This window comes from Lissotriton vulgaris, chromosome 12, assembly GCF_964263255.1.
Source record: "Lissotriton vulgaris chromosome 12, aLisVul1.2, whole genome shotgun sequence".
Lineage (NCBI taxonomy): Eukaryota > Metazoa > Chordata > Amphibia > Caudata > Salamandridae > Lissotriton > Lissotriton vulgaris.
In genome coordinates, this window is record NC_141700.1 from 100028032 (window position 1) to 100054257 (window position 26226).

At 49.2% G+C, this 26226-nt stretch overlaps 1 protein-coding gene across 3 annotated transcripts in view; it reads left to right on the forward strand.

Annotated features, from left to right (window-relative positions):
• The window catches only part of ZBTB7B (zinc finger and BTB domain containing 7B), a 158086-nt gene that overhangs the window by 106541 nt on the left and 25319 nt on the right, over nucleotides 1-26226 (forward strand). For all 3 annotated transcript variants that reach the window (XM_086947372.1, XM_086947373.1, XM_086947374.1), the window contains exon 3: nucleotides 24672-25774. In XM_086947372.1, coding sequence (XP_086803498.1) covers nucleotides 24678-25774 — 1097 coding nt within the window. In that variant the 5' untranslated portion in view covers nucleotides 24672-24677. The remainder of the gene's footprint in view (nucleotides 1-24671; nucleotides 25775-26226) is intronic.

The window sequence follows — 26226 nt, forward strand, 5'->3', positions numbered from 1 at the left end:
ACCTGGACGCATCACTCCTCATGGCAGGCCAGCGTGGTAGGAGCTGCCATTTTGCCTCACGTTAGGGGTGGGGGCGGTCTGCTCACCGCTGCCCTCAGGAACGGATGTCTTCGGGATTGATTCGAGAACAACCTGTCCTGCCCGTCCGCTGTGGCCATGGCCCACCATCCACACACTGAGGTCGGGCCACACAAGCGGATGGAGGCTGCAGATCCGGCGATCACGGGCTGCACCCACCGTGTAACCGATTCGCCTCAGCTGCGGGCGCCTGCCGGGACAGATGAAAGGGCCGCCACTGATCTCGCCGGAAAATCGGTGCTGTTTTTTTTCCCCCCGGGGCCCACTCCTGATTTTGCGGCCCCGCACTTCTACCTCCTAACATGGGTCCGTTTCATATTGAGCTCCTGATGTCGCGGCCCCGCACTTCTACCTCTGTATCACCTCGGGCGCCATCTTGAGGCGCTATCGCCAGGGGAGGATATTGCCGATATCACGGCAGAGCAGCCGCTGGATGTATCGGCGGCCACAGCGGCAGACACTCCAGATCGTCCGATGTTGGCATTTGGCCTTTTCTGATAATTTAGTGGGGCTTGAAGGGCCGTGTTAGGATGTTGTGCGCGGGGCTTCCACAGAGCTGAAGCACTGAGCATCTGATGCAAGCCATGCTGTGGAACATGCGTTTTGCTACTCAACACTACACACCATACTCATTAGGGTACACAATCTCACCAGTATCTCCCAGAATATATTCTGGTTTTCGGTCTTGTTCGGAGATCAGGTATCCCATTCCCATTCAGTGTGCCCATTTGTCTGAAGAAGTCCCTCTGGATCAGGCAGTTTATAATTTGCTAAAGACAAGTAATCGCAGGCCCTGCCACCCTGCTTAGTTCTCTTAAGGCCACACCCACCTGTGAAATAATCCTGTGTTCTTGCAGATCAGATCTGCAACCCGGTTTTATGTGCCCTGCTTGCGGCAGATCAGAAGTGCAGATCCGCCCAAGCGATCCGTTTCCCAGCCCTACCCTGACCCTGCAGGCCCTACATGGTATCAGCCATCCTCCTAACAAGGGCCATGTATTCTGTCTTGTGTTGACAACTACAGTAGTCGCTGAGTGCGTAAGAATACACTCCTACTCTTGTCAATCCATGAAGGTGTTGACTCTGGCCACCAGACGTCAAGAGAGCTGCTTTGTGGGTCCATCTTTTTAGTTTCATGAATTTCTCGGTCACTCTGGTCGAGCACACAAGGATCCCCTCTTATTCTAGTCAAACTATAGACGCGGAAAGCGGGAAACCTGGGCTGATGCAGGATATTTTTTCCTCAGACAAGCATTGACCTCTTCCTTGTGTTGCCATCCGCAGCTTCACCCTTTTGCTCGTGATTTGCCACACGCAGTGTTATGAACCGCCAGGCTGCGGCGGTGTCTCGGTTATAGGGCCTAATTCAAAAATCGAGGCCTATCTTCGGCCACCTAGAAGCAATTGGAGTTTGGTAGACCTGTGGTCAAGTGGTTCGCTCGATCTGGGCCTAGAAATATGTTTAGTTCCAGTGGAAGAGGAACTCTGATGAAATTGGAAACTGGTTTAGAACAGACCTACCTACTGGGAGCCTCGGGATAACTCGAGGGAGCCTGCAAATGCATGGAGCCCTCCCTTGGCAGGGGTGGCGAGGATCAAATATGTGGCACGACAATTGGAGAAAACGCAGCGAGGGCAAACAGGCATGGTTGGGGCGAAGTCAGGCCTACAAGGGGTGGGGGCAGAAGGCCAGGGAATGGAAGACCCCACTGGTGTTTCAGTCACCACGGGTGCGTGTTTCAGGAGCTCGAGCCCTGCCCTCTGGTGCCACCTGCGCCCCCGCCGTGCACCTGCCATCGCCCCCCGGGGGCGCAGGGCGTGGGAGGGAGCGCTGGGCGTCTCTGCCCGGGCACGCAGGCTGAGCGCCTGGTGTCGTGGTCTCGGCCCCGCCTGGCTCGACAGGTTGGGCCTGCTCTCCCGCCAACCTGTCCCCTCATTCCCGAGGAGGGCGCGGCCGCCGACAATGTGCCCACCGCGGCCCGGGGCGCGGCCAGGCCGGCTCAACCCGCCCGCTGCGCCCACCGCATTCCAAGGAGGGCGAGGCCCTCAGTCTGCCCCGGGTGCCCACCATACACTGAGGGGGTGCACGGGCGCGTCTCAGAAGGGTCCTTCCGGTGAGTGACGTCACCTTGGGCCTCGAAAAACAAGCTGACGCCATCAACCAAAGGAAAAAGCTCGAATGCTGCTGCTGTCTGTTTTAGTGATGGTGAACTTGGTCTCATTGCTGGACGGCTTAATTTGTCCAGTGTAGTACCCACCACATTCCCAATCGGTGCAAAAGTACCTGAATGGGCCCTGTTTGTCTGCCATAGTCACAGGAGCGGCCTGCACTGCCCCTTACTTCATTTTAAACAGATACTTGCTCAGTATATATGTATATGGTAATTTATAGCATGAACCTAACCAAAGGGCAGCGGGCAAAGACGAGCATAGAGACAAAGAGCGACAGCAGAGGTAGCTGGGCTGTGGGCGGTGAATACGTTCTGATGCAGCGTTCTTTAAAGAGGCGCGTCTTCAACTCGTTTCTAAATTGGAGCAGCTTTGGGGAGGTCTGGATGGGTAAGGGGATGTTGTTCCATATCGTGGGTACACAGGTAGAAAAAGGCTGCTGCCTTCTTTTACTTTTTACACGGCTTAGTCTGATGGTGTCTAAGCATCGGATGTGCAGAAGCTGCCAGAGATGGTGACTTGTCTGCAAGATCAGCTGGGGCTCAGTTTGTGATGGCCTTGTAAATATTGAAGCTGTTTTTAAAGATGGTGCCAGGCCGGCAAGGGAGCCCATGAAGTTCCATCAGGTTGGGTGGGGGGGATATGTGATCATATTTCTTCAGGCCCTGAATGAAACATGCTAAGCTTGCAAGACACTCTTGAGAGATACCAAGATGGAGCTTGGGAGGCCATAGGGAAGGACGTTACCACTATCTAGATTCGAGAATAGCAGGGCTTGAGCAGGAGTTCTGAAGTCACTTTCTGAAAGAGATAGTTTCACTTTTTTTAGCAGAGAGCTGGTACCAGGTCGCCTTTGTTTTTTTGGCAGTATGTTCCTTGCGGATGAGTTTGGTTTCCAGGGTGAATTCAAGTGACTTTGCATTAGGTGAAAGTTGGATTTTGAAGCTATCAAGGTTCATGCCATTGATCCAGGTTTTCACTGCTTATTTATTGTTTGCAAACGTAAAGAGTTCTGTCCAGGTTGAGTTGGGCTTCAGGTATGCGCTGGATGTCTGGCTATAGAAGACGTTCAGGCAATGTTTGAGGCACTGGATATCTGAAGCAGATGCCACTTACAAGTGGCCCATTGCCTTCACAATAAAAGTAAAGTCATTCTTACATGCACTGCTTGCCCTCTGTGTTCTCAGAAGAGGTGAAGCCCCCTCAACTCATGTCAAAAAGTATACTTCAGTGGAGGCTACATTAAGGTGGTGTTAGAAGGCCAAGACCACCTTAATTTGACCTGGGCACCCATCCTTTCCAGGAGGGGCGAGTCAGCCATAACTAGCTTTGTGTGCCCACTATATTCCCAGGAGGGTTGAGTCTAACTTAACTGTCTGTTCGCTACCACATTCCCAGGAGGAGTGAAGTCACCTTAATCCACCCTGTCTGCCAGTTCCATTCCTAGGAGGGGCAAGTACAGCTTAATATGCTCTGTGCGTCCTTCGTTCTCAGGCACGAGGCATGTCTAGCTTCGTGTGCTGCGCCCATTACCAGGTAAAGTGAGGCCATCTTAAGCCGCCCTGTGTGCCCACCGTATTCCTAGCTATGACACCAGCTTGACCTCCCCCCCCCCCCCCCCCCCCCCCCCCCATCTGGCCACCATATTCCTATGTACAGGACCATCTTATCCTAACCTATGAAGGGAAGGGGGTGGGGGGTGACTAAGTCGTATTATCCTACCTATTAGGCAACTACCTTCCCAGAAGGGGTGAGACCACTGTAACCTGCCATATGTGCCCGCCACTTTCCCAGGTGAGGCAGGTCCATCTTATGTCCTACATCCCCACTATATTCCCAGGAAGGGGTAAGGCCATCTCAGACTGCCCTAAATGTCCATCCCATTCCCTGGAGTGGCAAGGACGTCTTATACTTCCAGTTTCCCCACCACATAACCAGGAGGGGCGTGGCCAACGTATCCCACTTTACATGTCCACTGCATCCCTAGGAGCGGGAAAGGCCATATTATCCTTTCCTACATTTACACCCCACCCCTAAGAGGGCCAAAGCCGTGTTATCCTGTCCTATATGCCCACCAGATTTCTAGGAGGGACGAGGCCATTATAACCTATGCTATGTGCCCACCATATTCCCAGGGGGTGCAAGGCCACGTTTACCCATTTTTGCTCACTGCATTTTGAAGAGAGGTGTAAGGCCACCATTAACCTGCTCTGTCCCCCCTGTTTCCTCAAGGTGTGAGGCGTTTTTTAACACGCGTGGCTTCAACCACATTCCCAGGGCAGGATAGGCCACCTTTCTTACCCATCTGTGGTTAATAGGAAGCTCCTGAGTAGAGTCAGCTCTGCCAGCAAGGGAGGAGCCTTCCCTTCAGATATCATGGCAGACAAGCGCAAGGGGCTTTCCACTGAGGAGAAATTGTAATTGGCTCCCATGAGGAGAGACCACCTTGGCTTTGAGCCCTGGAGACTAGGGGAGGAAAACAATAAACCTTTAAACCTTAACCGGTGGTTTTGCCATTCTCTAAACTGTGAAATGGGCTGGTATTTCACACACATTATTTGCAGTTTACCTGCCTGCCTAAGCTCAGATAAGGTTACCACGGATTCATTTCACTTCACCTGTGGCGACTTTCATACCTTTTTATGTCTCGCCTAACAGCTTTAGCTGGTATTCTGGTTAACTATAGCAGGGCCGCTACAGCAGGGCCGCTACAAATATGCGATGGCGGACGGCCAACTTATGATGAAGGGTTGACTAAATTGTGGGTCAAGAAAAGGTAAATTATGTGCCGTAACGAGGCATATTTTGTGCATTTAATTTTTTTTCATTTTAACACTTGTTAACATTGTCTGGGAAAACGTTTCACCTCATTAACATCAGTGTAACAATCATATATAGCAATAAACAGAACGGTAACCGTCTAACCTTTGGGAAGGGCCTCCCACTGTTGTAGTGTTTTTAGTAACTTTTTATCCGTTTGAGCTAGAAACAAATTCTTTTAGTTTATATCTGCAAATTATGCAGTAATATCTGCAAATTATGCAGTAGATGACGAATTATGAGGTAAATGCAGCAAAACCATAATTATGTGGAAAATTCCGCTACTGCAGTGGCCCTGCCTATTGATTAGAACACCAATACTTAGAATGGGCTATGTATTAACCAACCGCTCACAACTGGTTGGCTTTCTTGTCTGTCTCAATTGCATACTTCTTATTGGACGGCTTTCCTTCCTGCTCTGTTTCTCCCTCTTCTGGAGCATAGCTTCATAATGCTCCATTTGATTGGATGGCTTGTATCCTTCCACTGCTTATCTCAGAAAGCTGTTTTTCTTTTATTTCCTTTCTCTTTAATTTCACCCACTCTCTTTTTAAGGTTTAGGGGTGGGTAGGGGTATTGGGTCATAAGGGTAGTTTTAGGGTTTAGGGTATTCTGCGGTAAGGGTATTTTTAGTGTTTAAGGGTGGATAAGGGTATTGGGTGGTAAGGGTATTGTAGGGTTTAGGGGTTGTAAGGGTATTGTAGGGTTTAGGTAAACTTACCATTTTTGTCGTAGAGGCAATGTGTGTTAAAGGTATGCATGGTAATGACTTTCGTTGTAATGACATACATCCGTCCATTTGTGCACAATCGTGATCATACATTGTCAGCTGTCTTGGAATGGGTTTTCTCAAACAAGCATTCCAAGACGCCCTCCAGTGCATCAAAATTCACCCGTGGGCAATTTTTTTTTTTTAAAAAAGATTGTTTAACAAGCAAGATTTGACAACGCTATTAGCTTGGCACCGGTATTATCAAAGTGAGACGTATGGCTTTGTTAATGCTTGTTTAATGTAATGTGTTCCAAGACACATGACAAATCAAACGCAAATGAGGAATTCAAAGCTAGTAAACTGGTTGATCATTATCATTGTAATATTTTAAATGTAAAACTGGATGCTTCCGAGTAGCCATGCGCTATATAAGAGCCTTCCAATTCCAATTCCAACGGTCACATTTAAAAAAAATACATAATTAGAAATATGTCTCCAAGTCATGTCAAAGAGGCGTGGCTTCAAAGGACTCAGCTGTGGGGGAATTGCCCATGATCTAGAATTTGCCCAAATACTGGCAGAACATTCCCCTTCCACCAGTCCCTCACAACTCACCCATCACTACTGAGCCGTAATGCGTTGTACGAGGGCTCCACAACTAGTTACTAGACTGGGGATGCTGGAATTACCATTTTTGTATGGCTGGTCCCTGCTCAAAAGGTCATAGGGCAGAGGAAGTCAATCACTCTTTGTGCTGGTCTTGCTCTGAAAATTTACTATGTTGGGTTTTAACACAATTTATTTCTAAATTAAGGGATTTTAATTGTACCTTTCTAATATTTGTGTTTTCAGTGTTTGTTTTAACTGTGAAGGCGGGATATCCAGCAAGTACAGAGCTAGTCTGGTTTCATTCGCCTATACAGCTTGACTTGTTTCTGAAGGGTCCATAGGGCTGGTTTTTAATCAGTCACATGATTGGCTTGACCCTGCCTCTGAAAGACAGTCAAGAGTGGCTCATAATCTCGCCTATATGAGTCTTTCCCCATGTCTGAAAGACCTGACGGGTGTAGGGCACAGTCAGCCAACCTACCACCCTTTCAGAGGCACGACCATTCCATAGTTAACATGAGCCCTTAACAGGCCCCAACACACTTGGGTGTTTGGGAAAATCCCTTGCCATCTTCCTATAAGCTCAGGATACAAGAGGGCCCTTTACGTTTCCAAACCCTGTTTACACTCCTTTCTGTTTCACCACAAAGACTTCCTTCCACATTTTTACAAGAAGTCAGACCATTCGCGTGGGCGGACTACGTGCTGCTCTACATGGCCAAGCTTGCCACATCACTGAGTCACAAGTTTAGCGGAGTATGGACAAGGACTGCCCCTCCTTTAAAAAAAAAAAAATAAGCAACGTAATATTTTTATGGAATGATACAAGGCTTTGGGTGTCAAAAGATGAGCCAATCATGTTACCTGGGCTTTGGTGTGCCTCTGGAACCGAGACTCTTTCCACAGTGCCATGACGGGCTCATCCCTGCCCACAGGCCCTGTTCTAGTGCTGACGTTAGACTGAAAGGGGAGCTAGGTTCTTAAGAGTTCCCACAGTCTTGTGTCTCAAGCAATCATGGCTGCCAGTGAAGGCTGTTCATCCGGGGAGCGAACCACAGAACTGGACTTAAAGATGGCGTTCCGGGGTCAGTTTGAAGACACCTGGGAAGGAGGTTGCCCCATAGCCGTGGTCCAAAAGAAGATTTTTTTCTGGTAAATATCCCCCAGGTGGCTTAATCGGTTTGACCTTGGCACCCGCAGGACCAGGGGCGGCTCCTCCGCTAAGACTGAGGAGTGTTGCCCCACTGTTCAAAAATAAAATAATAATATATTACCATTTTATTTTCCCTATTGCAGTCAGTGGTGGGGCGGGACTGGACAGAGCAGGGGAGGAGTGGTTTGCCCTACCTAAGTGGGCATGAACTGTTAGGCTGGCCCTCTTGGACCGACCAAACAGTCCTGTACTCTTTGCATGTTCCTGCCAGGCTGCATTACACAGCCTGGTGAGAAACATGCACCGGCTCCCTGTTAGAGCCTGAGCGCCGAACCACAGCTCTCAGGCCAATCACAACGCTGCATTGCAGCATTGTGATTGGCTCAGGGGAGCCTGCGTGCCGGGTGCTTCCTGCTGACGGCTGTGACTGGAAGATGACGAGGACAGAGGAGAGGCAGTGGACAGCCGTTGAAGGCAAGTCCTTGTTTATTATATTTCTCTCCCTGAATCTCGTCTCCCCGACTCACCAACCCCGTCGGGTAGCAGCTGCTACTGTGCAAGACTCTCATACACTGGTCCACACATTTCCTGATGGAACGATAGCTCACCAAGTGAAAACACACAATTTTGGCATTGGTGTGCCACTTTTTTTTAATTTATTTTCATTTCAAGTTTTATTGAAATTTTTGCATACAGAAAACATATAAAACCTAATCCAATGAAAGAAAGTACAAAAGAAGCATACCTACATGACCGGACCATTAACGATCAAAAAACACACAGAGGGTAGATGGAAATCATAAACAAAATTACATTGGTGAAGTAATCGTAGAGAACTGTAGGAAAAGTGTATGTGTCCAAAAAGGAAATAAAAGGTCAGTTAAAAGAGCAAGACGGCACTTGAGAGGAATGCAAAAATTACATATCGCGATTTTGAATCTTGGCAGGATCATCTCCGCCTTTCATAGTCGTGTCGACAAGAAATGAATTGCCATTAAACTGCATAAAGTAGTGTCATTGATGTACCGTCATAAGTTACTTCTGTCTACACGTCTTTGTTATGGTCTTACATCTAAGAATGGGCCTACGAACCCATGTTAGATGGTATAAAATATTTTTCTAGTATGGTCTGTGGTAAGACACACACATCTCTTCCGATACCCTGGCAGTCCGGTTTTGGACCCCCCTTTTTAGGTCTCGACTATTGTATCCCGCAGGGATAGAGAAGCGAGATTATAGTAGGCAGTTCAAAAACTCTACCAAACTTGCGGATCCCGTACAGTTCATGTGAGTATGCGCGTGCACGCCATCGCCAGCCACGTTGCACCACCATTTGTCTGTGCCTCGCATCAGACTTCAAAGGCTGCCGCTCCTCCGCCCCCGCGTGCACATCGTGCACCACCATTTGTCTGTGCCTAGGCATCAGACTTCAAAGGCTACAGCTCCCCCGCCCCCCCCCCCCCCCCCCAACACCACAGCAATGCCAAGAGCTTGTTTAACTTGCTCTTGTTTTAAAAAAAAGTTTAAATCTCACAATAATCTGGTGTATCCATCTTAAGATTTTGGAGCCTCTTATTTTAACTAAGTGATAAAATACGTTGTAACCGTGGCATACGTCACACATTAGTCTCAAAGACCCACAGAGACCGTCTTCAGAGACACAGGTCCTTCTTCATCACACACACGCGCCCACACCACAATTCCCCTTGGCCCCCTCTCCCTCACACTTCCCATTCTTAGAACACACATTGGCTCTTCGCTTTCTCTCTCAAACACATCAACATCCTTTTCTTCCTCCTCTCTTGCTCTAACCCAAATCGACACACAAACTCACACGCCACTCCTGCCGCACCATGTAGCCATCATAAACACACCTCGCCTCTACCCTTTCTTTGTGCATAAAGAACGCATGCGCCTGTTTCTCACCCATCCTTTGACCCTGAGGTTAAGGGCTCTTCCTAAAGTGCACTCAACCAGGCTTTTATGGAGTCATTCATGTTGCCTGTTAGTCAACTGCATTCTGTACCTGCTGCACCAGGACACGTTTATCAAGCTGCAACGGTGAACCTCATAACTTCTATGAAGAATTGTAAAATACACCTGGTGAGCATGTGGCCTTGCGGCTAGAGCTGCCGACTTTGGAGCTGGGGAGCTGGTTTGAGCTTTGATGCCTGCTCAGCACCTTGTGATTCTGGGCAAACCACTTAACCTCCCCATGCCTACCAAAAATGATGAATGTGGCGTTCACTGCTGCACGCCACACACTGCTGCACGCCACACACTGCTGCACGCCTCACACTGCTGCACGCCTCACACTGCTGCACGCCTCACACTGCTGCACGCCTCACACTGCTGCACGCCTCACACTGCTGCACGCCTCGCACAGCTGCACGCCTCACACTGCTGCACGCCTCACACTGCTGCACGCCTCACACTGCTGCACGCCTCGCACTGCTGCACGCCTCGCACTGCTGCACGCCTCGCACAGCTGCACGCCTCGCACAGCTGCACGCCTCGCACAGCTGCGGGCCTCGCACTGCTGCGGGCCTCGCACTGCTGCGGGCCTCGCACTGCTGCGGGCCTCGCACTGCTGCGCGCCTCGCACTGCGGCGCGCCTCGCACTGCGGCGCGCCTCGCACTGCGGCGCGCCTCACACTGCGGCGCGCCTCACACTGCGGCGCGCCACACACTGCGGCACGCCACACACTGCTGCACGCCACACATCACCACCACATCACTCTGGGACACCACCACATCACTCTGGGACAGCACCACATCACTCTGGGACAGCACCACATCACTCTGGGACAGCACCACATCACTCTGGGACAGCACCACATCACTCTGGGACAGCACCACATCACTCTGGGACAGCACCACATCACTCTGGGACAGCACCACATCACTCTGGGACAGCACCACATCACTCTGGGACAGCACCACATCACTCTGGGGCAGCACCACATCACTCTGGGACAGCACCACATCACTCTGGGGCACCACCACATCACTCTGGGGCACCACCACATCACTCTGGGGCACCACCACATCACTCTGGGGCACCACCACATCACTCTGGGGCACCACCACATCACTCTGGGGCACCACCACATCACTCGGGGGCACAACCACATCACTCGGGGGCATCACTCGGGGGCACCACCACATCACTCGGGGGCATCACTCGGGGGCACCACCACATCACTCGGGGGCATCACTCGGGGGCACCACCACATCACTCAGGGGCATCACTCGGGGGCACCACCACATCACTCAGGGGCACCACTCGGGGGCACCATCACATCACTCAGGGGCACCACTCGGCACCATCACATCACTCAGGGGCACCACCACATCACTCAGGGGCATCACTCGGGGGCACTACCACATCCCTCACGGACGCCACCACATCACTCAGGGGCACCGCCACATCACTCAGAGGCACCACCACATCACTCGGGGGCACCACCACATCACTCGGGGGCACCACCACATCACTCGGGGGCACCACCACATCACTCAGGGGCATCACTCGGGGGCACCACCACATCACTCAGGGGCATCACTCGGGGGCACTACCACATCCCTCACGGACGCCACCACATCACTCGGGGGCACCACCACATCACTCGGGGGCACCACCACATCACTCGGGGGCACCACCACATCACTCGGGGGCACCACCACATCACTCGGGGGCACCACCACATCACTCGGGGGACACCACCACATCACTCACGGGACACCACCGCATCACTCACGGGACACCACCGCATCACTCACGGGACACCACCGCATCACTCACGGGACACCACCGCATCACTCACGGGACACCACCGCATCACTCACGGGACACCACCGCATCACTCACGGGACACCACCGCATCACTCACGGGACACCACCGCATCACTCACGGGACACCACCGCATCACTCACGGGACACCACCACATCACTCACGGGACACCACCACATCACTCACGGGACACCACCACATCACTCACGGGACACCACCACATCACTCACGGGACACCACCACATCACTCACGGGACACCACCACATCACTCACGGGACACCACCACATCACTCACGGGACACCACCACATCACTCACGGGACACCACCACATCACTCACGGGACACCACCACATCACTCACGGGACACCACCACATCACTCACGGGACACCACCACATCACTCACGGGACACCACCACATCACTCACGGGACACCACCACATCACTCACGGGACACCACCACATCACTCACGGGACACCACATCATCACTCACGGGACACCACATCATCACTCAGCCCAACCACATCATCACTCAGCCCCACCACATCATCACTCACGGGACACCACATCATCACTCAGCCCAACCACATCATCACTCACGGGACACCACATCATCACTCAGCCCAACCACATCATCACTCACGGGACACCACATCATCACTCAGCCCAACCACATCATCACTCAGCACCACAACAGCACTGTCATTGCTTGCTAACAACAAGCATTGCCATAGCCAATAGGACTCACATTAGGAAAGTGTAAGCTATTGGCTTTGTGAATAACAATGCTATTAATTTATAAATTTTCTGAGCCAACACATATTTTAAAAAATTGTCATTTACAATACCAATAGCTCACACTTTCCTAATGCAAGACCTATTGCATTGCAAATGCTTGTTTTTGTTGCAGTTTTATATAGCGCAAACTCGACCAGAAGGTATGAGAGCACTTTACATGAGCACCTGTTGCATTACAGACCTACACATTCATTTTTAGGCACGGGGAGATTAACTGATTTGCCCGGAATTGAAGGATGTTTTAGCATCCTTGCTGAGACTCGAACCTCGTTCCCCAGCTTCAAGGTCGACCGCTCTAGCCGTTAAGCCACATCCTCTTCCCTTCTTTTTGGATTGTCCCTCAAGCTAAGGATGCCCACGAAAAGAAGGCTCTGAAGACCAGCTGATCCTGCCCACTGCTCATCAATAATGGAGCTCGCTTCTCCTTTCAGCTAACCTATGTTACCGTATAATGAATCATCAGTAACCCTAGCCCACTTGGAGTGTCTGTATCAGGTCGGAAAGGCCTGGTGGAGGGAGGAGAGTTTAGTGTCTTGGAGCCAGCGGAATGCACTTTACCCCCTTAAAGAAGTGGTGCATTCAGAGGTGTTAGTTGCAGTAGTGTCAGAATCTAGTAAATGACATTTTATGGTATGGATCTATCTGCATATCTGTCTAACCTCCCTCTAGAAACTTATCTGGGTGCTTTCATTGCACAAAATGCAGTGTTGTAAAACCCATACTTCCCAGGGAACCGTGAATTATTTTTCATAATTCACGGAAACGAATCCCAGTGACATTCTGTGCTGAGCGTCATCGTCGTCTAGTGTTCAATTAGCCACCTACCTATGAAAGCTAAATCAAAACTAGAACATTCAAATTGCAATCAGGGCACATTGCAGCCCGAACATCCCAAGAGAAGGTTCAAACGCCTCTGCGCTTCGCAAATGGCCGTTCTTTAATTAGCCGTATTAGTGAAAATCAAAGAAAGACTGAACATGTTTGATTCAATATGGGGTCAGTATTGCTAGCAGTCTCTGAGCAAATCTAATGTACATTGTTTAATTACCAGTCTCTTCATTGAAGCAGAGCATTCTAATTGTCACCGGGGTCCATTGTCGCCTCTCTCTTGCTGGCTGCAGCTTCAACAGTCTCTGTTATAGCCATAATGTGAATTAAGAAACTGAGGCCTACTGTATCTGCAACCCCCCTATTGTTAACTGCACAATTAAGGATTTTTCTCATTACTGAAAACAGAGTAGTGCAGTACTTCACTTACCGGTTCAATAAACCTAGCCCTGTTTAAAAAAAGCACGGACTTTATGCAACTTAAACCCGAATAAAGGTGTAATATACAAAAATACGTAACTTGTGCAATATGTACTACTATTGCCATCTCGGGGATCTGTTGACATTTACAAACCACCCAGCTGTTCATATTATGGAAGTTTGATGCCACCAGAAAGTCATATTGCAATATCTGGCCAGGTAATGCGGTTACTTATTACCTATCCCCTCTCTGTCCGTCTCTTTGTCGCAGTCTCTTCCTTTGCATTAATAGCTGAACATGGCACCCCTGAGTTATTTGGTGAATGGGGATTGGCGGTTCTATGGTCTGAACCACTACAAAACGCAGGTAGACTAACCTTGCGGAATACATTGTCGATGGGCACAGAGTGTAGATAGCCTTATGTCCAGAACATGTTTAATGAATGGGACACAGGAAAGATCATGGGTGCTAGACAGCAGAGCTGTTATGTTATGTTATGTTATGTTAACTGTTTTTGTACCGCGCACAGCTGCCCCAGCAAAGGGGCGTCCTGGCGCCATAAGAAGGTATACACAACACAGCATAAAAGATACTCAATCAGAGATTTTTGTTAAAAAGGAAGGTTTTAATGGCCCGTCTAAACTGGAGTAAATCATCCAGTGCCCGAATTTCAGCAGGAAGAGAGTTCCACAGCTTTGCGGCCACTACTCGAAAGGAGCGGCCACCTGTCCTACTCAACAGGAAACGTGGGACAACAGACAGGTTCTGACCCATCGATCTCAAGGATCGAGAGGGGACGTAAGGGGTCAGTAGGTTCGTCAGTACAGGAGGCGGTACAGGGGATGTATGACGTTAAAACGCATACTTTTACTTCGCATACCATTACAACGCGATTTTTACAACACAGGATCCTTTACGACGAATGCCTTTACAACGCATGTCATTACATAGCAGATGCTATTACAACGCATGCCATTACAACGTAAGTATAGGTAAGTATATCTTTTTAAAAAAAATTGTAATTAATAAATATTTAATTAATTTAATTTATTTAAAGTAGTTTTTTTAAAAACTGAACCCTTAAAATACCCCTGTACCCAAAACCTATCCCTAATCCCTAAAGCTACCCCTGTACCCCAAAACCCAAACCTAGCCCTGAACCCTAAAAATACCCCTGTACCCCAAAACCCAAACCTAGCCCTGAACCCTAAAAATACCCCAGTACCCCATAACCCAAACCTAGCCCTAAACCCTAAAAATACCCCTGTACCCCAAAACCCAAACCTAGCCCTGAACCCTAAAAATACCCCTGTACCCCAAAACCCAAACCTAGCCCTGAACCCTAAAAATACCCCTATACCCCAAAACCCAAACCTAGCCCTGAACCCTAAAAATACCCCTGTACCCCCAAACCTAGCCCTGAACCCTAAAAATACCCCAGTACCCCATAACACAAACCTAGCCCTGAACCCTAAAAATACCCCTGTACCCCATAACCCAAACCTAGCCCTGAACCCTAAAAATACCCCTGTACCCCATAACCCAAACCTAGCCCTGAACCCTAAAAATACCCCTGTACCCCATAACCCAAACCTAGCCCTGAACCCTAAAAATACCCCTGTACCCCATAACCCAAACCTAGCCCTGAACCCTAAAAATACCCCTGTACCCCAAAAACCAAAATTAATAAATGTATTAAAAAAAGATAAACGTACCTATACTTACGTTGTAATGGCATGCGTTGTAAAGCATCTGCTATGTAATGTCATGCGTTGTAAAGGCATTCGTTGTAAAGGATCCTGCGTTGTAGTAGTTGCGTTGTAAAAGTAGTCCGTTGTAACAGTTGCGTTGTAACTGTTGTTTCCTGGTACGGGCCATCTCAGATGTCTGCGTTTGTTTGAAGCTGGACCTTGGATATGTAGAACTGTAGACTGAATTTAGAGAAGGATACTTGGGCACCTCCAGTCTGCCTCTTTCTGGCAGCTAAAGATCCCCGGGCCCGGTCTGTCTCCTTTTCTCGCTGATCAACAGCCACAGGCTCAAGTACTATCCATTCACCCCAGCTGGTAAAGAGCAAAAGCCCAACTCAGCCTCCCCACTTCCATGCAGGTGATGTCCGCCCGAAAATACATTTCTCTGCAGTGGAGGTTTCAAGGCCTTCTTTGACAACAGAATGGAGCTGCCACTCAAGGAGAGAATGCTGAAGGGTTTGGGCTAGCCATGTATTTGATTTACGGAGGAGTACAGCACTGGTTTTTGAGGGGCCTTATTCAGTGGCGGCTACTGGTGAAGCAGCAGGGGGCAGAGGAGAAAAAAAAATCCCTTACCTGCCAGCCGCCACCTCTCCCCAGTCATCTTCTGTTCCTGGCAGCTCACAGTCTCCCAGACTCCCCCTAAGCCAATCGCAATGCTGCGGTCATGCTGGTAATAGTATTACCAACAAGCATTTACAATGCAATGGTCTCAGCATCATTAAAGGTAGAGCTTTTGGCACTGCTTATGACATTTCTTTTCTTTTTTTTTTTAAATCATCAATAAATGGCATTGTCATTTACATTGCCAATAGCTTAATCGTTAAATAAATGGCATTGTCATTTACAATGCCAATAGCTATACCCTACACAGAGCCACCCTCACACAGACAGAGCCACCCACACATAGAGCCACCTACAAAACAAATAAATGACATTGTCATTTACATTGCCAATAGCACATGAATAGGTTTCAAAATAACTTCTAAACTTCTAAAAATGTATCAAGTGCAATGCATGGGATTCCTTTAATTTCATCACCTTTTTCTTTCATATAGATCATATATTGGAGCATGTATTAAACTGAAGGTATAACAAATTAAAAAGTGCAGGTATCATAGGGAAGGAAAGAGGAGTCGATCCGGTCCATCACCTTGTAACCTAAAAGTACTCTAGTAATAGAGACTGTGGTTTGATTAGCACACTAATCAGATGCTGGTCTCACTGTAAACAATTCAGTTAACTTGGCTGTAGTCTGACTGTGGGCGACCCCTTGGTTGTACGTGGAATCACTGAATCTACATACCAACACTGGTCATGGATTCCAAAAAGCTGTTTAAAGTGTGGCAGACAATTGTTTGGCTGCTTTATAAGCAAAGAGGCAAAAACAACGCTGAATACATTTGAGATCTGAAGACTACAGATAACCATTCAAAACAATCCAATACATCTAAACTGTACATTAGGCGATCTCTCTTTCAGAAACCAATAGGAAGGTTAAAACATATTTATATCTGCGTTTAATGTGCGTAAGCAAAAGCAGACCCAAGAACATTTTTTTTCAATCAACCACATCTGCATTACATCCGATGGTAGTATACTTAATCCCCACATACTACTTCTGAGGCCTCCGTTGCAATGAAACAATCTCTGTGGAATCGCAAGCAGAACTTAAAAAGTAACATAAAAACTTCCATTATAAAAGCAATTTTGAATAGTACGAAGCCCTCTAAAGAAATTAGATATTTTTTCGGAAGTGAAGCACCACATTTATTTCGCCGGATTTGTACTGTGCATTTATGGCATCACTTTTTTTATGTTTTAAGGTTGAAGCACAACTTTTAAAGGCAGGTTGCTGGTGCCACCTACAGGCATGCTCCATGGCACAAATTCCTGCAACAGGACTCCGAAAACAGTTGCACTACATGTAGCCCACAAGGCGTCAGGAAGTCTCTGAAAAATTAACAGGCAGGTGTCATTATCTCTTCCTGAACTGGAAAACCGTTCAAGGAACACAGACTGGGTTTGTTTTTGTAACAAAAGCACATGACAAGTCAGGTCATAAAAACATTTTCATTCTTAGGATACATGTTTAAATACATTACATTAAAGAAGACAAAAATTAAAAGTTACTGAATTAAAGGGTCCTTACAATGATGACACAGAGGAGAAACGTAACATTTCGCACACCTAATCACAGTGAGCTGAAGGATCCCACAATTGAATCGTAATACACAGATTGTAAACATCAGGGCATGAATATATGGGGATAATAGTCATTTATAATTACACAGTAGTGAAATTACAATTCCTTGAAGTATACTAGATGAAAAAAATATTCACCACTACCTTTTTGTCACAATTAGGACGACAGACCTAATATAAAGCACTGCAGACTAGCACACAACAATCTGCATGCCAGAAAAACACATGCACTGTCCATACAAAAACATAATCAGTCTTCCATGTCACATGATTTAACGGAACAGGTCTTCCAGGGTAATGCTATCCACTTCCCATCTTCTTGTCCCAGATTAACTATCTGAAGGAGTTAATTTCACACACACAATACTCGCGGGGGAGGGGAGAGGTGGGAGGGGGACTCGCGCGGGGGGGTTACATTTTGTTTTAGAGAAAACTTACCTGACTGGACGTGTCCGCGCCAGAGCTGGACTGACAAATACTATAAATGAATACCACGGACATAAGGTGAAAGAAAGTTTGAGGGTTACAGTGAAGTAATGAGCACGTAACTGTCCGAGTTAAAACAGCTCGAGATTAGCGATCAATTACATATTAATGCAACTAATGACCAGCTGGGTTATATTGCAATCCAAATATACGTAAATCTCCAACAGTAGATTGTGAATGGCCAAGTGCAGCAAAGGTTTACACCTCAATCAATACACAAAATAAGCACGATAGGCACCCCATACTCCTCCCTCTCGCCCCAGGTTGCTTCTGTATAAACTCAGCAGGCATACATGTTCAATGCAAACAGATTGTTTCTATTACCCCGATTACTTTCTGACACAAAAAACCATGTACCTACATTGCGGTGCATCAGTCTTCCATGTCACATGATTTAACGGAACAGGTCTTCCAGGGTAATGCTATCCACTTCCCATCTTCTTGTCCCAGATTAACTATCTGAAGGACTTAATTTCACCCACACAATACTCGCGGGGGTGGGGGGGGGGGGAGGGGAGACTCGCGCGGGGGGTTAAAAAATAAATTTAAAGAAAACTTATCTGACTGCCCGTGTCCGCGCCAGAGCAGAGGAAGCGGCTCTTGTTTTCGTCGTCAACCGAGGAAACTGCAGGGGACTGAGATCCTATCTGGCATCTGCACGCTGGGGAGCAGCGGGGAGAGCACGGGAGCGGGCACCAGCACGGGTCCCCAGACTGGCTGCTAGAGATACAGCCTTGGCAGTGTGTGGGCGGGGGGAGTGCCGGGTCCTCTGCACCGCTTGTGGGTGGAAAAGCGGCAACAGCCGATAGCCTCTGAATCAGCACAGCGTGTGTGCAAGGAAGCGGCAGGAGCAATTTGCTTCTCCTTGTGTTGCGTGTGGGCGGTAAAGACAGCAGCTCGGCTCCGAGGCGCTGGGCGGAAGCCCCATCCGCCGTAAGGGAGGAGGCGAGCGGAGCCGAGCAGCTCCTAGGGAGGAGTGAAGAAGTGGACCAAATGCGGTCCGATGTGATTTTTGGCACGACGGAGGAGAGCTGCGGGGGTGGCGGGGGTGGGGGGGAGGGAGGGAGGCGAGAGCGCGACGAGGAGGGCAGAGGGAAGGGAGGAGAGGAGCGAAGCCGAGCAGCTTCTAGGGAGGCGAGCAGCTCCAAAAACACCACCACGTTTCTCCGAGGCAAGGAGAAAATGCCTTGGAGAAACGAGCGGCCATTTTCGGATTTGGGGGCGTGTTTTGCTGTCCTGAGTGACGGACAACGTCACGAGCTAAAGAACAGCAAAAATGACGCCCCCAAATCCGAAAAAGACGGGGCTTGTTTGGAATGACTCACTTCTCTTCCAATGGCTGGCCTCTGTTTAGGAAGCCAGCCAATGAAAGCGAACGGAGCTAAGAGGCGGGTCTAAACTGCCCTACTACACAGCATAAGATCTCTTTACATCCGGTTTTGCCTTCGGCAAAACCGGATATACCTCGACCTAAAAACAACAGGTGATGGACCGAATGTGGATCAATGTCACACACTCAACCCAGTCCAAAGATCTGGGCCCAAATCCATCGTTTTTTTGCACTCCACACCACCCCGGGTTAGACAATGGCGATATGCAAATCAGCTCTGACCCTGTGCCTAATGGGAACAGTCCAGTCCGAACTACAAAAGCCATGTCCTTCCCAGAACGGAATCAAGCATCCGAGGACCGGACCGGTTTCGAGGTAACACCTCTCATCAGCCCGGCTAGCTTGACTCCAGTGGTGTGGAGTGCCTGGGACCCACGTCTGGGCATCCCCAGCGCACTTAGGGCGGAATATGCAAAAACAACAGGTGATGGACCGAATGTGGATCAATGTCACACACTCGACCCAGTCCAAAGATCTGGGCCCAAATCCATCGTTTTTTTGCACTCCACACCACCCCGGGTTAGACAATGGCGATATGCAAATCAGCTCTGACCCTGTGCCTAATGGGAACAGTCCAGTCCGAACTACAAAAGCCATGTCCTTCCCAGAACGGAATCAAGCAGCCGAGGACCGGACCGGTTTCAAGGTAACACCTCTCATCAGCCCGGCTAGCTTGACTCCAGTGGTGTGGAGTGCCTGGGACCCACGTCTGGGCATCCCCAGCGCACTTAGGGCGGAATATGCAAAAACAACAGGTGATGGACCGAATGTGGATCAATGTCACACACTCAACCCAGTCCAAAGATCTGGGCCCAAATCCATCGTTTTTTTGCACTCCACACCACCCCGGGTTAGACAATGGCGATATGCAAATCAGCTCTGACCCTGTGCCTAATGGGAACAGTCCAGTCCGAACTACAAAAGCCATGTCCTTCCCAGAACGGAATCAAGCATCCGAGGACCGGACCGGTTTCGAGGTAACACCTCTCATCAGCCCGGCTAGCTTGACTCCAGTGGTGTGGAGTGCCTGGGACCCACGTCTGGGCATCCCCAGCGCACTTAGGGCGGAATATGCAAAAACAACAGGTGATGGACCGAATGTGGATCAATGTCACGTGGGTCCCAGGCACTCCACACCACTTGAAGTCAAGCTAGCCGGGCTGATGAGAGGTGTTACCTCGAAACCGGTCCGGTCCTCGGTTGCTTGATTCCGTTCTGGGAAGGACATGGCTTTTGTAGTTCGGACTGGACTGTTCCCATGGGGCAACAGGGTCAGAGCTGATTTGCATATCGCCATTGTCTAACCCAGGGTGGTGTGGAGTGCAAAAAAACGATGGATTTGGGCCCAGATCTTTTGACTGGGGGAATGTGTGACATTGATCCACATTCGGTCCATCACTTGTTGTTTTTGGTAATAGTATTACCAGCATGACAGCAGCGCCGTGATTGGTTTGAGCGGTCTGGTTTTCTGCGCAAACAGTGCTATAGAGCCGGGTGGAGAAATGCTAAGTGCGCATGACGGTTTGGCCGTCCTAAGACTGGGCCAAACCATCATGCGCATTCATAGTGCCCACCGCTCCTCCTCCCAGCTGAGGACAGCCCATCCCCGCCCTAAACTGGTGCAGTACTGAAAAAGAAAATGATAACATTGTGTTATCGTTTTATTTTTCCTTTTTGCACTGTGCAGAGAGCAGTGGGGCGACTCTCCTCTGCCTTAATGGAGGGGCTGCTGCATGCCTTATCGAATGCCTGTGTCCATTATCGCAAGCCTTCTTGTAGCACCATCGAGCAGCCATGCAACGAAGGTCAGTGTGTGGGACATCTGAGGGCGCAGTCATGTTTAAGATCACCTCAGTCCTCTTTGTAATGTGGCATTTGGAAGTGTGGGGAGTGCAAGGGTAGCAGGATGGCTCCTTTCTGGATGTGGGAGCATAGAAAGCTTCCTCTATTTATAGTTATGTCGGGGTACAATGGGATATATTTTGTTGCTCTCTTCTGGTAGGGGCAGAGTCAGATGGCTTGCAGGCCTCTCTGGTGCTTGGATGGCAGTAGGATGTCTTCTCTTGTGTCAACTTGGAGAGAGAGTGAGATTTGTGCAAGGGCCTTGTACTGGCTGGGGAGAGGATAATGCTAGTTCCTCCAGGTGGCAGCAGCTATGATGACTTTTAGTATTCCTTCATTAGCGGAGAGAGTCGACTGACTTCTACTGAACAGGTAGAGTGGAACAGTTTCTACTCCTTTGATCCAAGAAGAAGCATGAGCTTCTTGGATCCGAATGAACGATGTCTTCAATATATTGCAACACTACAAACCAATTAGCTTGTAGGCGTTTTAACGCATTGTCTGCGGTAGACATAGTTGGCTGCTGATGCTTTCATTTATCCCTAATTAGTCTTTCATTCTGTCCTGGGTGTGTTTTGCCTCTTACCTTGCAGTAGACCTGCACGCTTCGCAATAGACAATATTGTGTCCTTGATTTTGTGTCTTTCCAGACTAGGAAAGTTTGTAATCCATGTCATTGTTGCTCAAGACTGTCTGTCTTTAAATTGTCTTGCCCATTGTGTCAATGATGAGTTGGTATTTGAGTCTCCCGCTATCCGTAAGTGGACTTTAGTGGGGAGTCATGGGTAGTGTATTGTGCTTCAGTCTGTTCTTTATCCTTACACAGATTTGCATGGTTTGCCATGGATGGCTTGGGTGCTTGAGATTGCCTACTACTCCCAAGTTGGCATGCAGTGTTTGGTGTGACTGGTGTTGGTTGTGTAAGTCTGTCCTTTAACCTCAGTAGACTGTCAGCATTTCTCATGGATAGTGTTGTGTGCCTGACTGCCCTTTCTCCCTAAATAGACTTGCATGGGTTTTCATGAATTCCTTATGTGTTTGAGTTAGTCCTTTCTACCTAGGTAGACGTGTAGGATTTGTTGGGAATCTTTTGCTTGCGGTGCCTGCCACAGGGTGCAGGGATGTTGAGGGGTCCCATTGTGGATAACCGAGTGGGAGGGAAGGGAGCCCTAAAGACACTTTCCACCAGCCTTTTCATGTCGGAAAGGCCGAAATGAAATGGCTGTTGGAAACTGCCATCATAATCCCGACGGCGGAGCCAAGCCTGGCTCCGCTGTCATTAGGGGATTATGGTGTGTTCCGACGGACTCCAACAAAATTGCTGACATCCACAACAGCTTCGACAACCGACCCGAAGACCAACCCACCCAACCCCCTGCAGGACCCCCACCCCCCCTGAACATCCTCAATGACTGGAAGCCAATCTCCACTGAGGACACCATCCGTCTGATGAACTCTATCCACTCAGGATCCCCCACAGACCCATGCCCTCACCACATCTTTAACAAAGCAGACTTCATTATAGCACCGCACCTCCGAGACGTCATCAACTGCTCCCTCAACTCTGCAACCTTCCCGGAAAGCTGGAAACATGCCGAACTCAGCGCCCTCCTGAAGAAACCCACAGCTGACACCACCGAACTCAAAAACTACCGCCCTATCTCACTCCTTCCATTCCCGGCCAAAGTCATTGAGAAAGCGGTCAACAACCAGCTCGCCGCATTCCTCGAAACCAACAAATCCCTCGACTCCTCACAATCCGGCTTCCGAGCCAAGCACAGCCCTGAAACCGCCCTCATCGCAGCAACAGACGACATTCGATCTCTACTGGACAATGGAGACACAGTCGCCCCCATCCTCCTCGACCTCTCCGCAGCCTTCGACGCGGTCTGTCATAGCACCCTTTTACAACGCCTCAAACGTCGGAATCCAAGGAAAAGCACTGGAATGGATCACCTCGTTCCTCACCGGAAGAACCCAGAGAGTCCGCCTTCCACCATTCAAGTCAGAGGCCACTGAAGTCATCTGCGGTGTACCACAAGGATCTTCACTCAGCCCCACCCTCTTCAACGTATACATGAGCCCCCTCGCGGCCATCGCACGCCAACATAACCTCAACATCATCTCCTACGCTGATGACACTCAACTGATCCTCTCACTCACCAAAGACCCTAACACCGCCAAAAACAACCTGCATGAAGGGATGAAAGAAGTAGCCGAATGGATGAAGCACAGCCGTCTGAAACTGAACTCAGACAAAACAGAAGTCCTCATCCTAGGCACCTCCCCCTCCGCCTGGGATGACTCTTGGTGGCCAGAGGCCCTTGGAAAAGCACCCATCCCGACGGACCACGCACGGAACCTGGGCGTCATCCTGGATTCCTCACTCTCGATGAACAGACAAGTCAACGCCGTTTCTTCATCTTGCTTCAACATTCTTCGCATGCTCAAAAAAACATTTCGCTGGATCCCCACCGAAACTAGAAAAACAGTCACCCACGCTCTGGTCACGAGCCGTCTGGACTACGGAAACACCCTCTACGGCGGTACCACCGCAAAACTCCAGAAAAAACTCCAACGCATCCAGAACGCTTCAATCAGGCTCATACTAGACATCCCGCGTAAAGATCACATCTCTGGACACCTGAAAAACCTCCACTGGCTCCCCGTCAATAAGAGGATTACTTTCCGGCTCCTAACCCACGCACACAAAGCGCTCTACGAAATCGGACCCGAATGCCTCAACACAAGACTGTCCTTCTACACCCCCCCCCCCGCCAGCTACGATCTGCCAACCAAGCCCTTGCCACTGTACCTCGCATCAACAAAACCACCATGGGAGGTAGATCCTTCTCCTACCTGGCAGCTAAAACCTGGAACTCACTTCCCACTCACCTTCGCCTTACTCAGAACCACCTAGCATTCAGAAAGCAACTTAAAACGTGGATATTTGACAAGTAATTCCCCACCCTTCTCCAAGCGCCTTGAGACCCTCTGGGTATGTAGCGCGCTATATAAATTTATTGACTTGACTTGACTTGACTTGAGCCCGTCTGATGCGCCATGGAGGGTCCATCCACCTGATGCCTCAGCCCGCTGCTTCGTAATGCAGCAGGAGGAGCGCAGGGGCAGATGTCGGAAGGACCACATCGTAATCCGCCCCAAAGAGTCTAAAAAGGACCAGCTGGAAGTTCTTTGTAGTGATAGAGTAGGCTTGTGGGGAGAAAAATGACTTGGTCTCTTCAGGATTATCCATTCTATTCTGCCTAAGAGAGTTTTAAAAGTTTTAAATTCAAGGTCCTGGCACACTGGAGATCTGGCTCTCCCCCTTCATGGACATTTAAACCCAGAAACTCATAACAAACGTTTTTGGAAATGTTATTGACTGAGAGCCTTGTGTGGTTGTCTTTCCTCTTCTGGATTGTAGACTCCAGATGTACTTTTCTATGGAGCAGGTACCCTTATCTTTCCCAACTGAAACTACTTGCCTCTTCAGTCCCAAGAACATGTTGTCTTTTACATTTTAGTTCTTCGCTTCACAGTTGTGTTCTTGACTTTTACTATCCATTGTGGCAGTCACTTACATGCCTGTCTTTCTCTTCCTTTCCAACAGGGGACGATGGGAAGCCCAGAGGACGAGTTGATAGGTATTCCATTCCCAGAGCACAGCAGCGACTTACTGAGCGGGTTGAATGAGCAGCGACATCGGGGTGTCCTGTGTGACATCACTCTTAAGACCCAGGGCCTGGAGTACCGCACGCATCGAGCTGTGCTGGCTGCCTCCAGCCACTACTTTAAGAAGCTGTTCACCTCTGGGTCTCCAGGCACCACTCACAGCGTCTGTGAATTGGACTTTCTGCAGCCTGATGCTCTTGGTGCCCTTCTGGAGTTTGCATACACAGCTACGTTGACAATCAGCAACTCCAACATGCGCGAAGTCCTGCGAGCTGCCAAACTGCTTGATATTCCTTGTGTGGTGGAGGCCTGTGCGGAAATCCTGCAGTGCAGCATGGACAGGCCTGGCGATGATGCGGGCATTGACGCTGATGGAATAGACTATGAGAAGGCCGAGCGGTACCTGGCCGAGTTTGCTGCTAGGCAAAATGGTGAAGTGCGAGCGGCCAGTCCACCACCAGCACCATCCCCTCTGCCGCAGGAGCCTTTGAGGAGCATCATTCCCCGCCGCCGCAAGAAGCAACACCAGTTCCTGCAAGTCAAACCATCTCGTCCAAATAACCATATCCTGCACAGCGCGCCCTTCCTAAGCCGCCATTTCCCCATCCCAATGTTTGATGAAGATGAGGACGACGACCGTAGCCCCATGCATGAAGAGCGAAACCACTCTCCACTGAACCTGGTCAGCAACGAGAATAGCCTGAACTATGACCTGGAGAGGTCCTTTGATGAGCGGCCCACACCACCCCCACTACCACAGCCACCGCTACCTCCTCTTTCCCCACCTGACGAGATGTCGGACGAGGACCCGATGGACCTAGAGGATTCTGGCTATCTGAATCCCCTACATGACCCAGCTCTAGCAGCAGAGTTGCTGGACGGCGTCGACAAGCTAGTACGGAAAAGGCGATCCCAGGTGCCTCAGGAATGTCCAGTGTGCCACAAGATTATTCATGGAGCCGGAAAAATGCCACGCCACATGCGCACACACACCGGCGAGAAGCCATTTGCCTGCGAGGTGTGCGGAGTGCGCTTCACCAGGTAAGGTTGCTCTGTTGTTTACCTTTCTGTTTCATATTTAATATCAAGATATCAGATTTCTTGTTATGACTGGCAGGATTTCTAACACATCACACAGTAAATATCCCTGGTTAAGCCACCAGTTCTAACCTGGAGCATGGATTAGTGACTCCTACAACCACTTTGAGCCTATATGTATAGATAAATGAAAGGTTTTAGAGATTAGCAGCTCTGAGCTTACTAAAATGTTCTATAACACTACAGTACCCACCAACTTCTATGGATCTATGATTTTGATAACTACCTAGCCCACAGAATTATTCCGTTTGGTACTCATTTCTGAAGGCGAGTCACAAATTCTCAATATAGGAATAAGCATGACAGCACAATTATCAATATGGTGTCCCTTTCAAGCTGGACTTTAATGAGGCAGCACTCCCAAGACCTAGTAGGTCAATATTTTCTTTATTCAA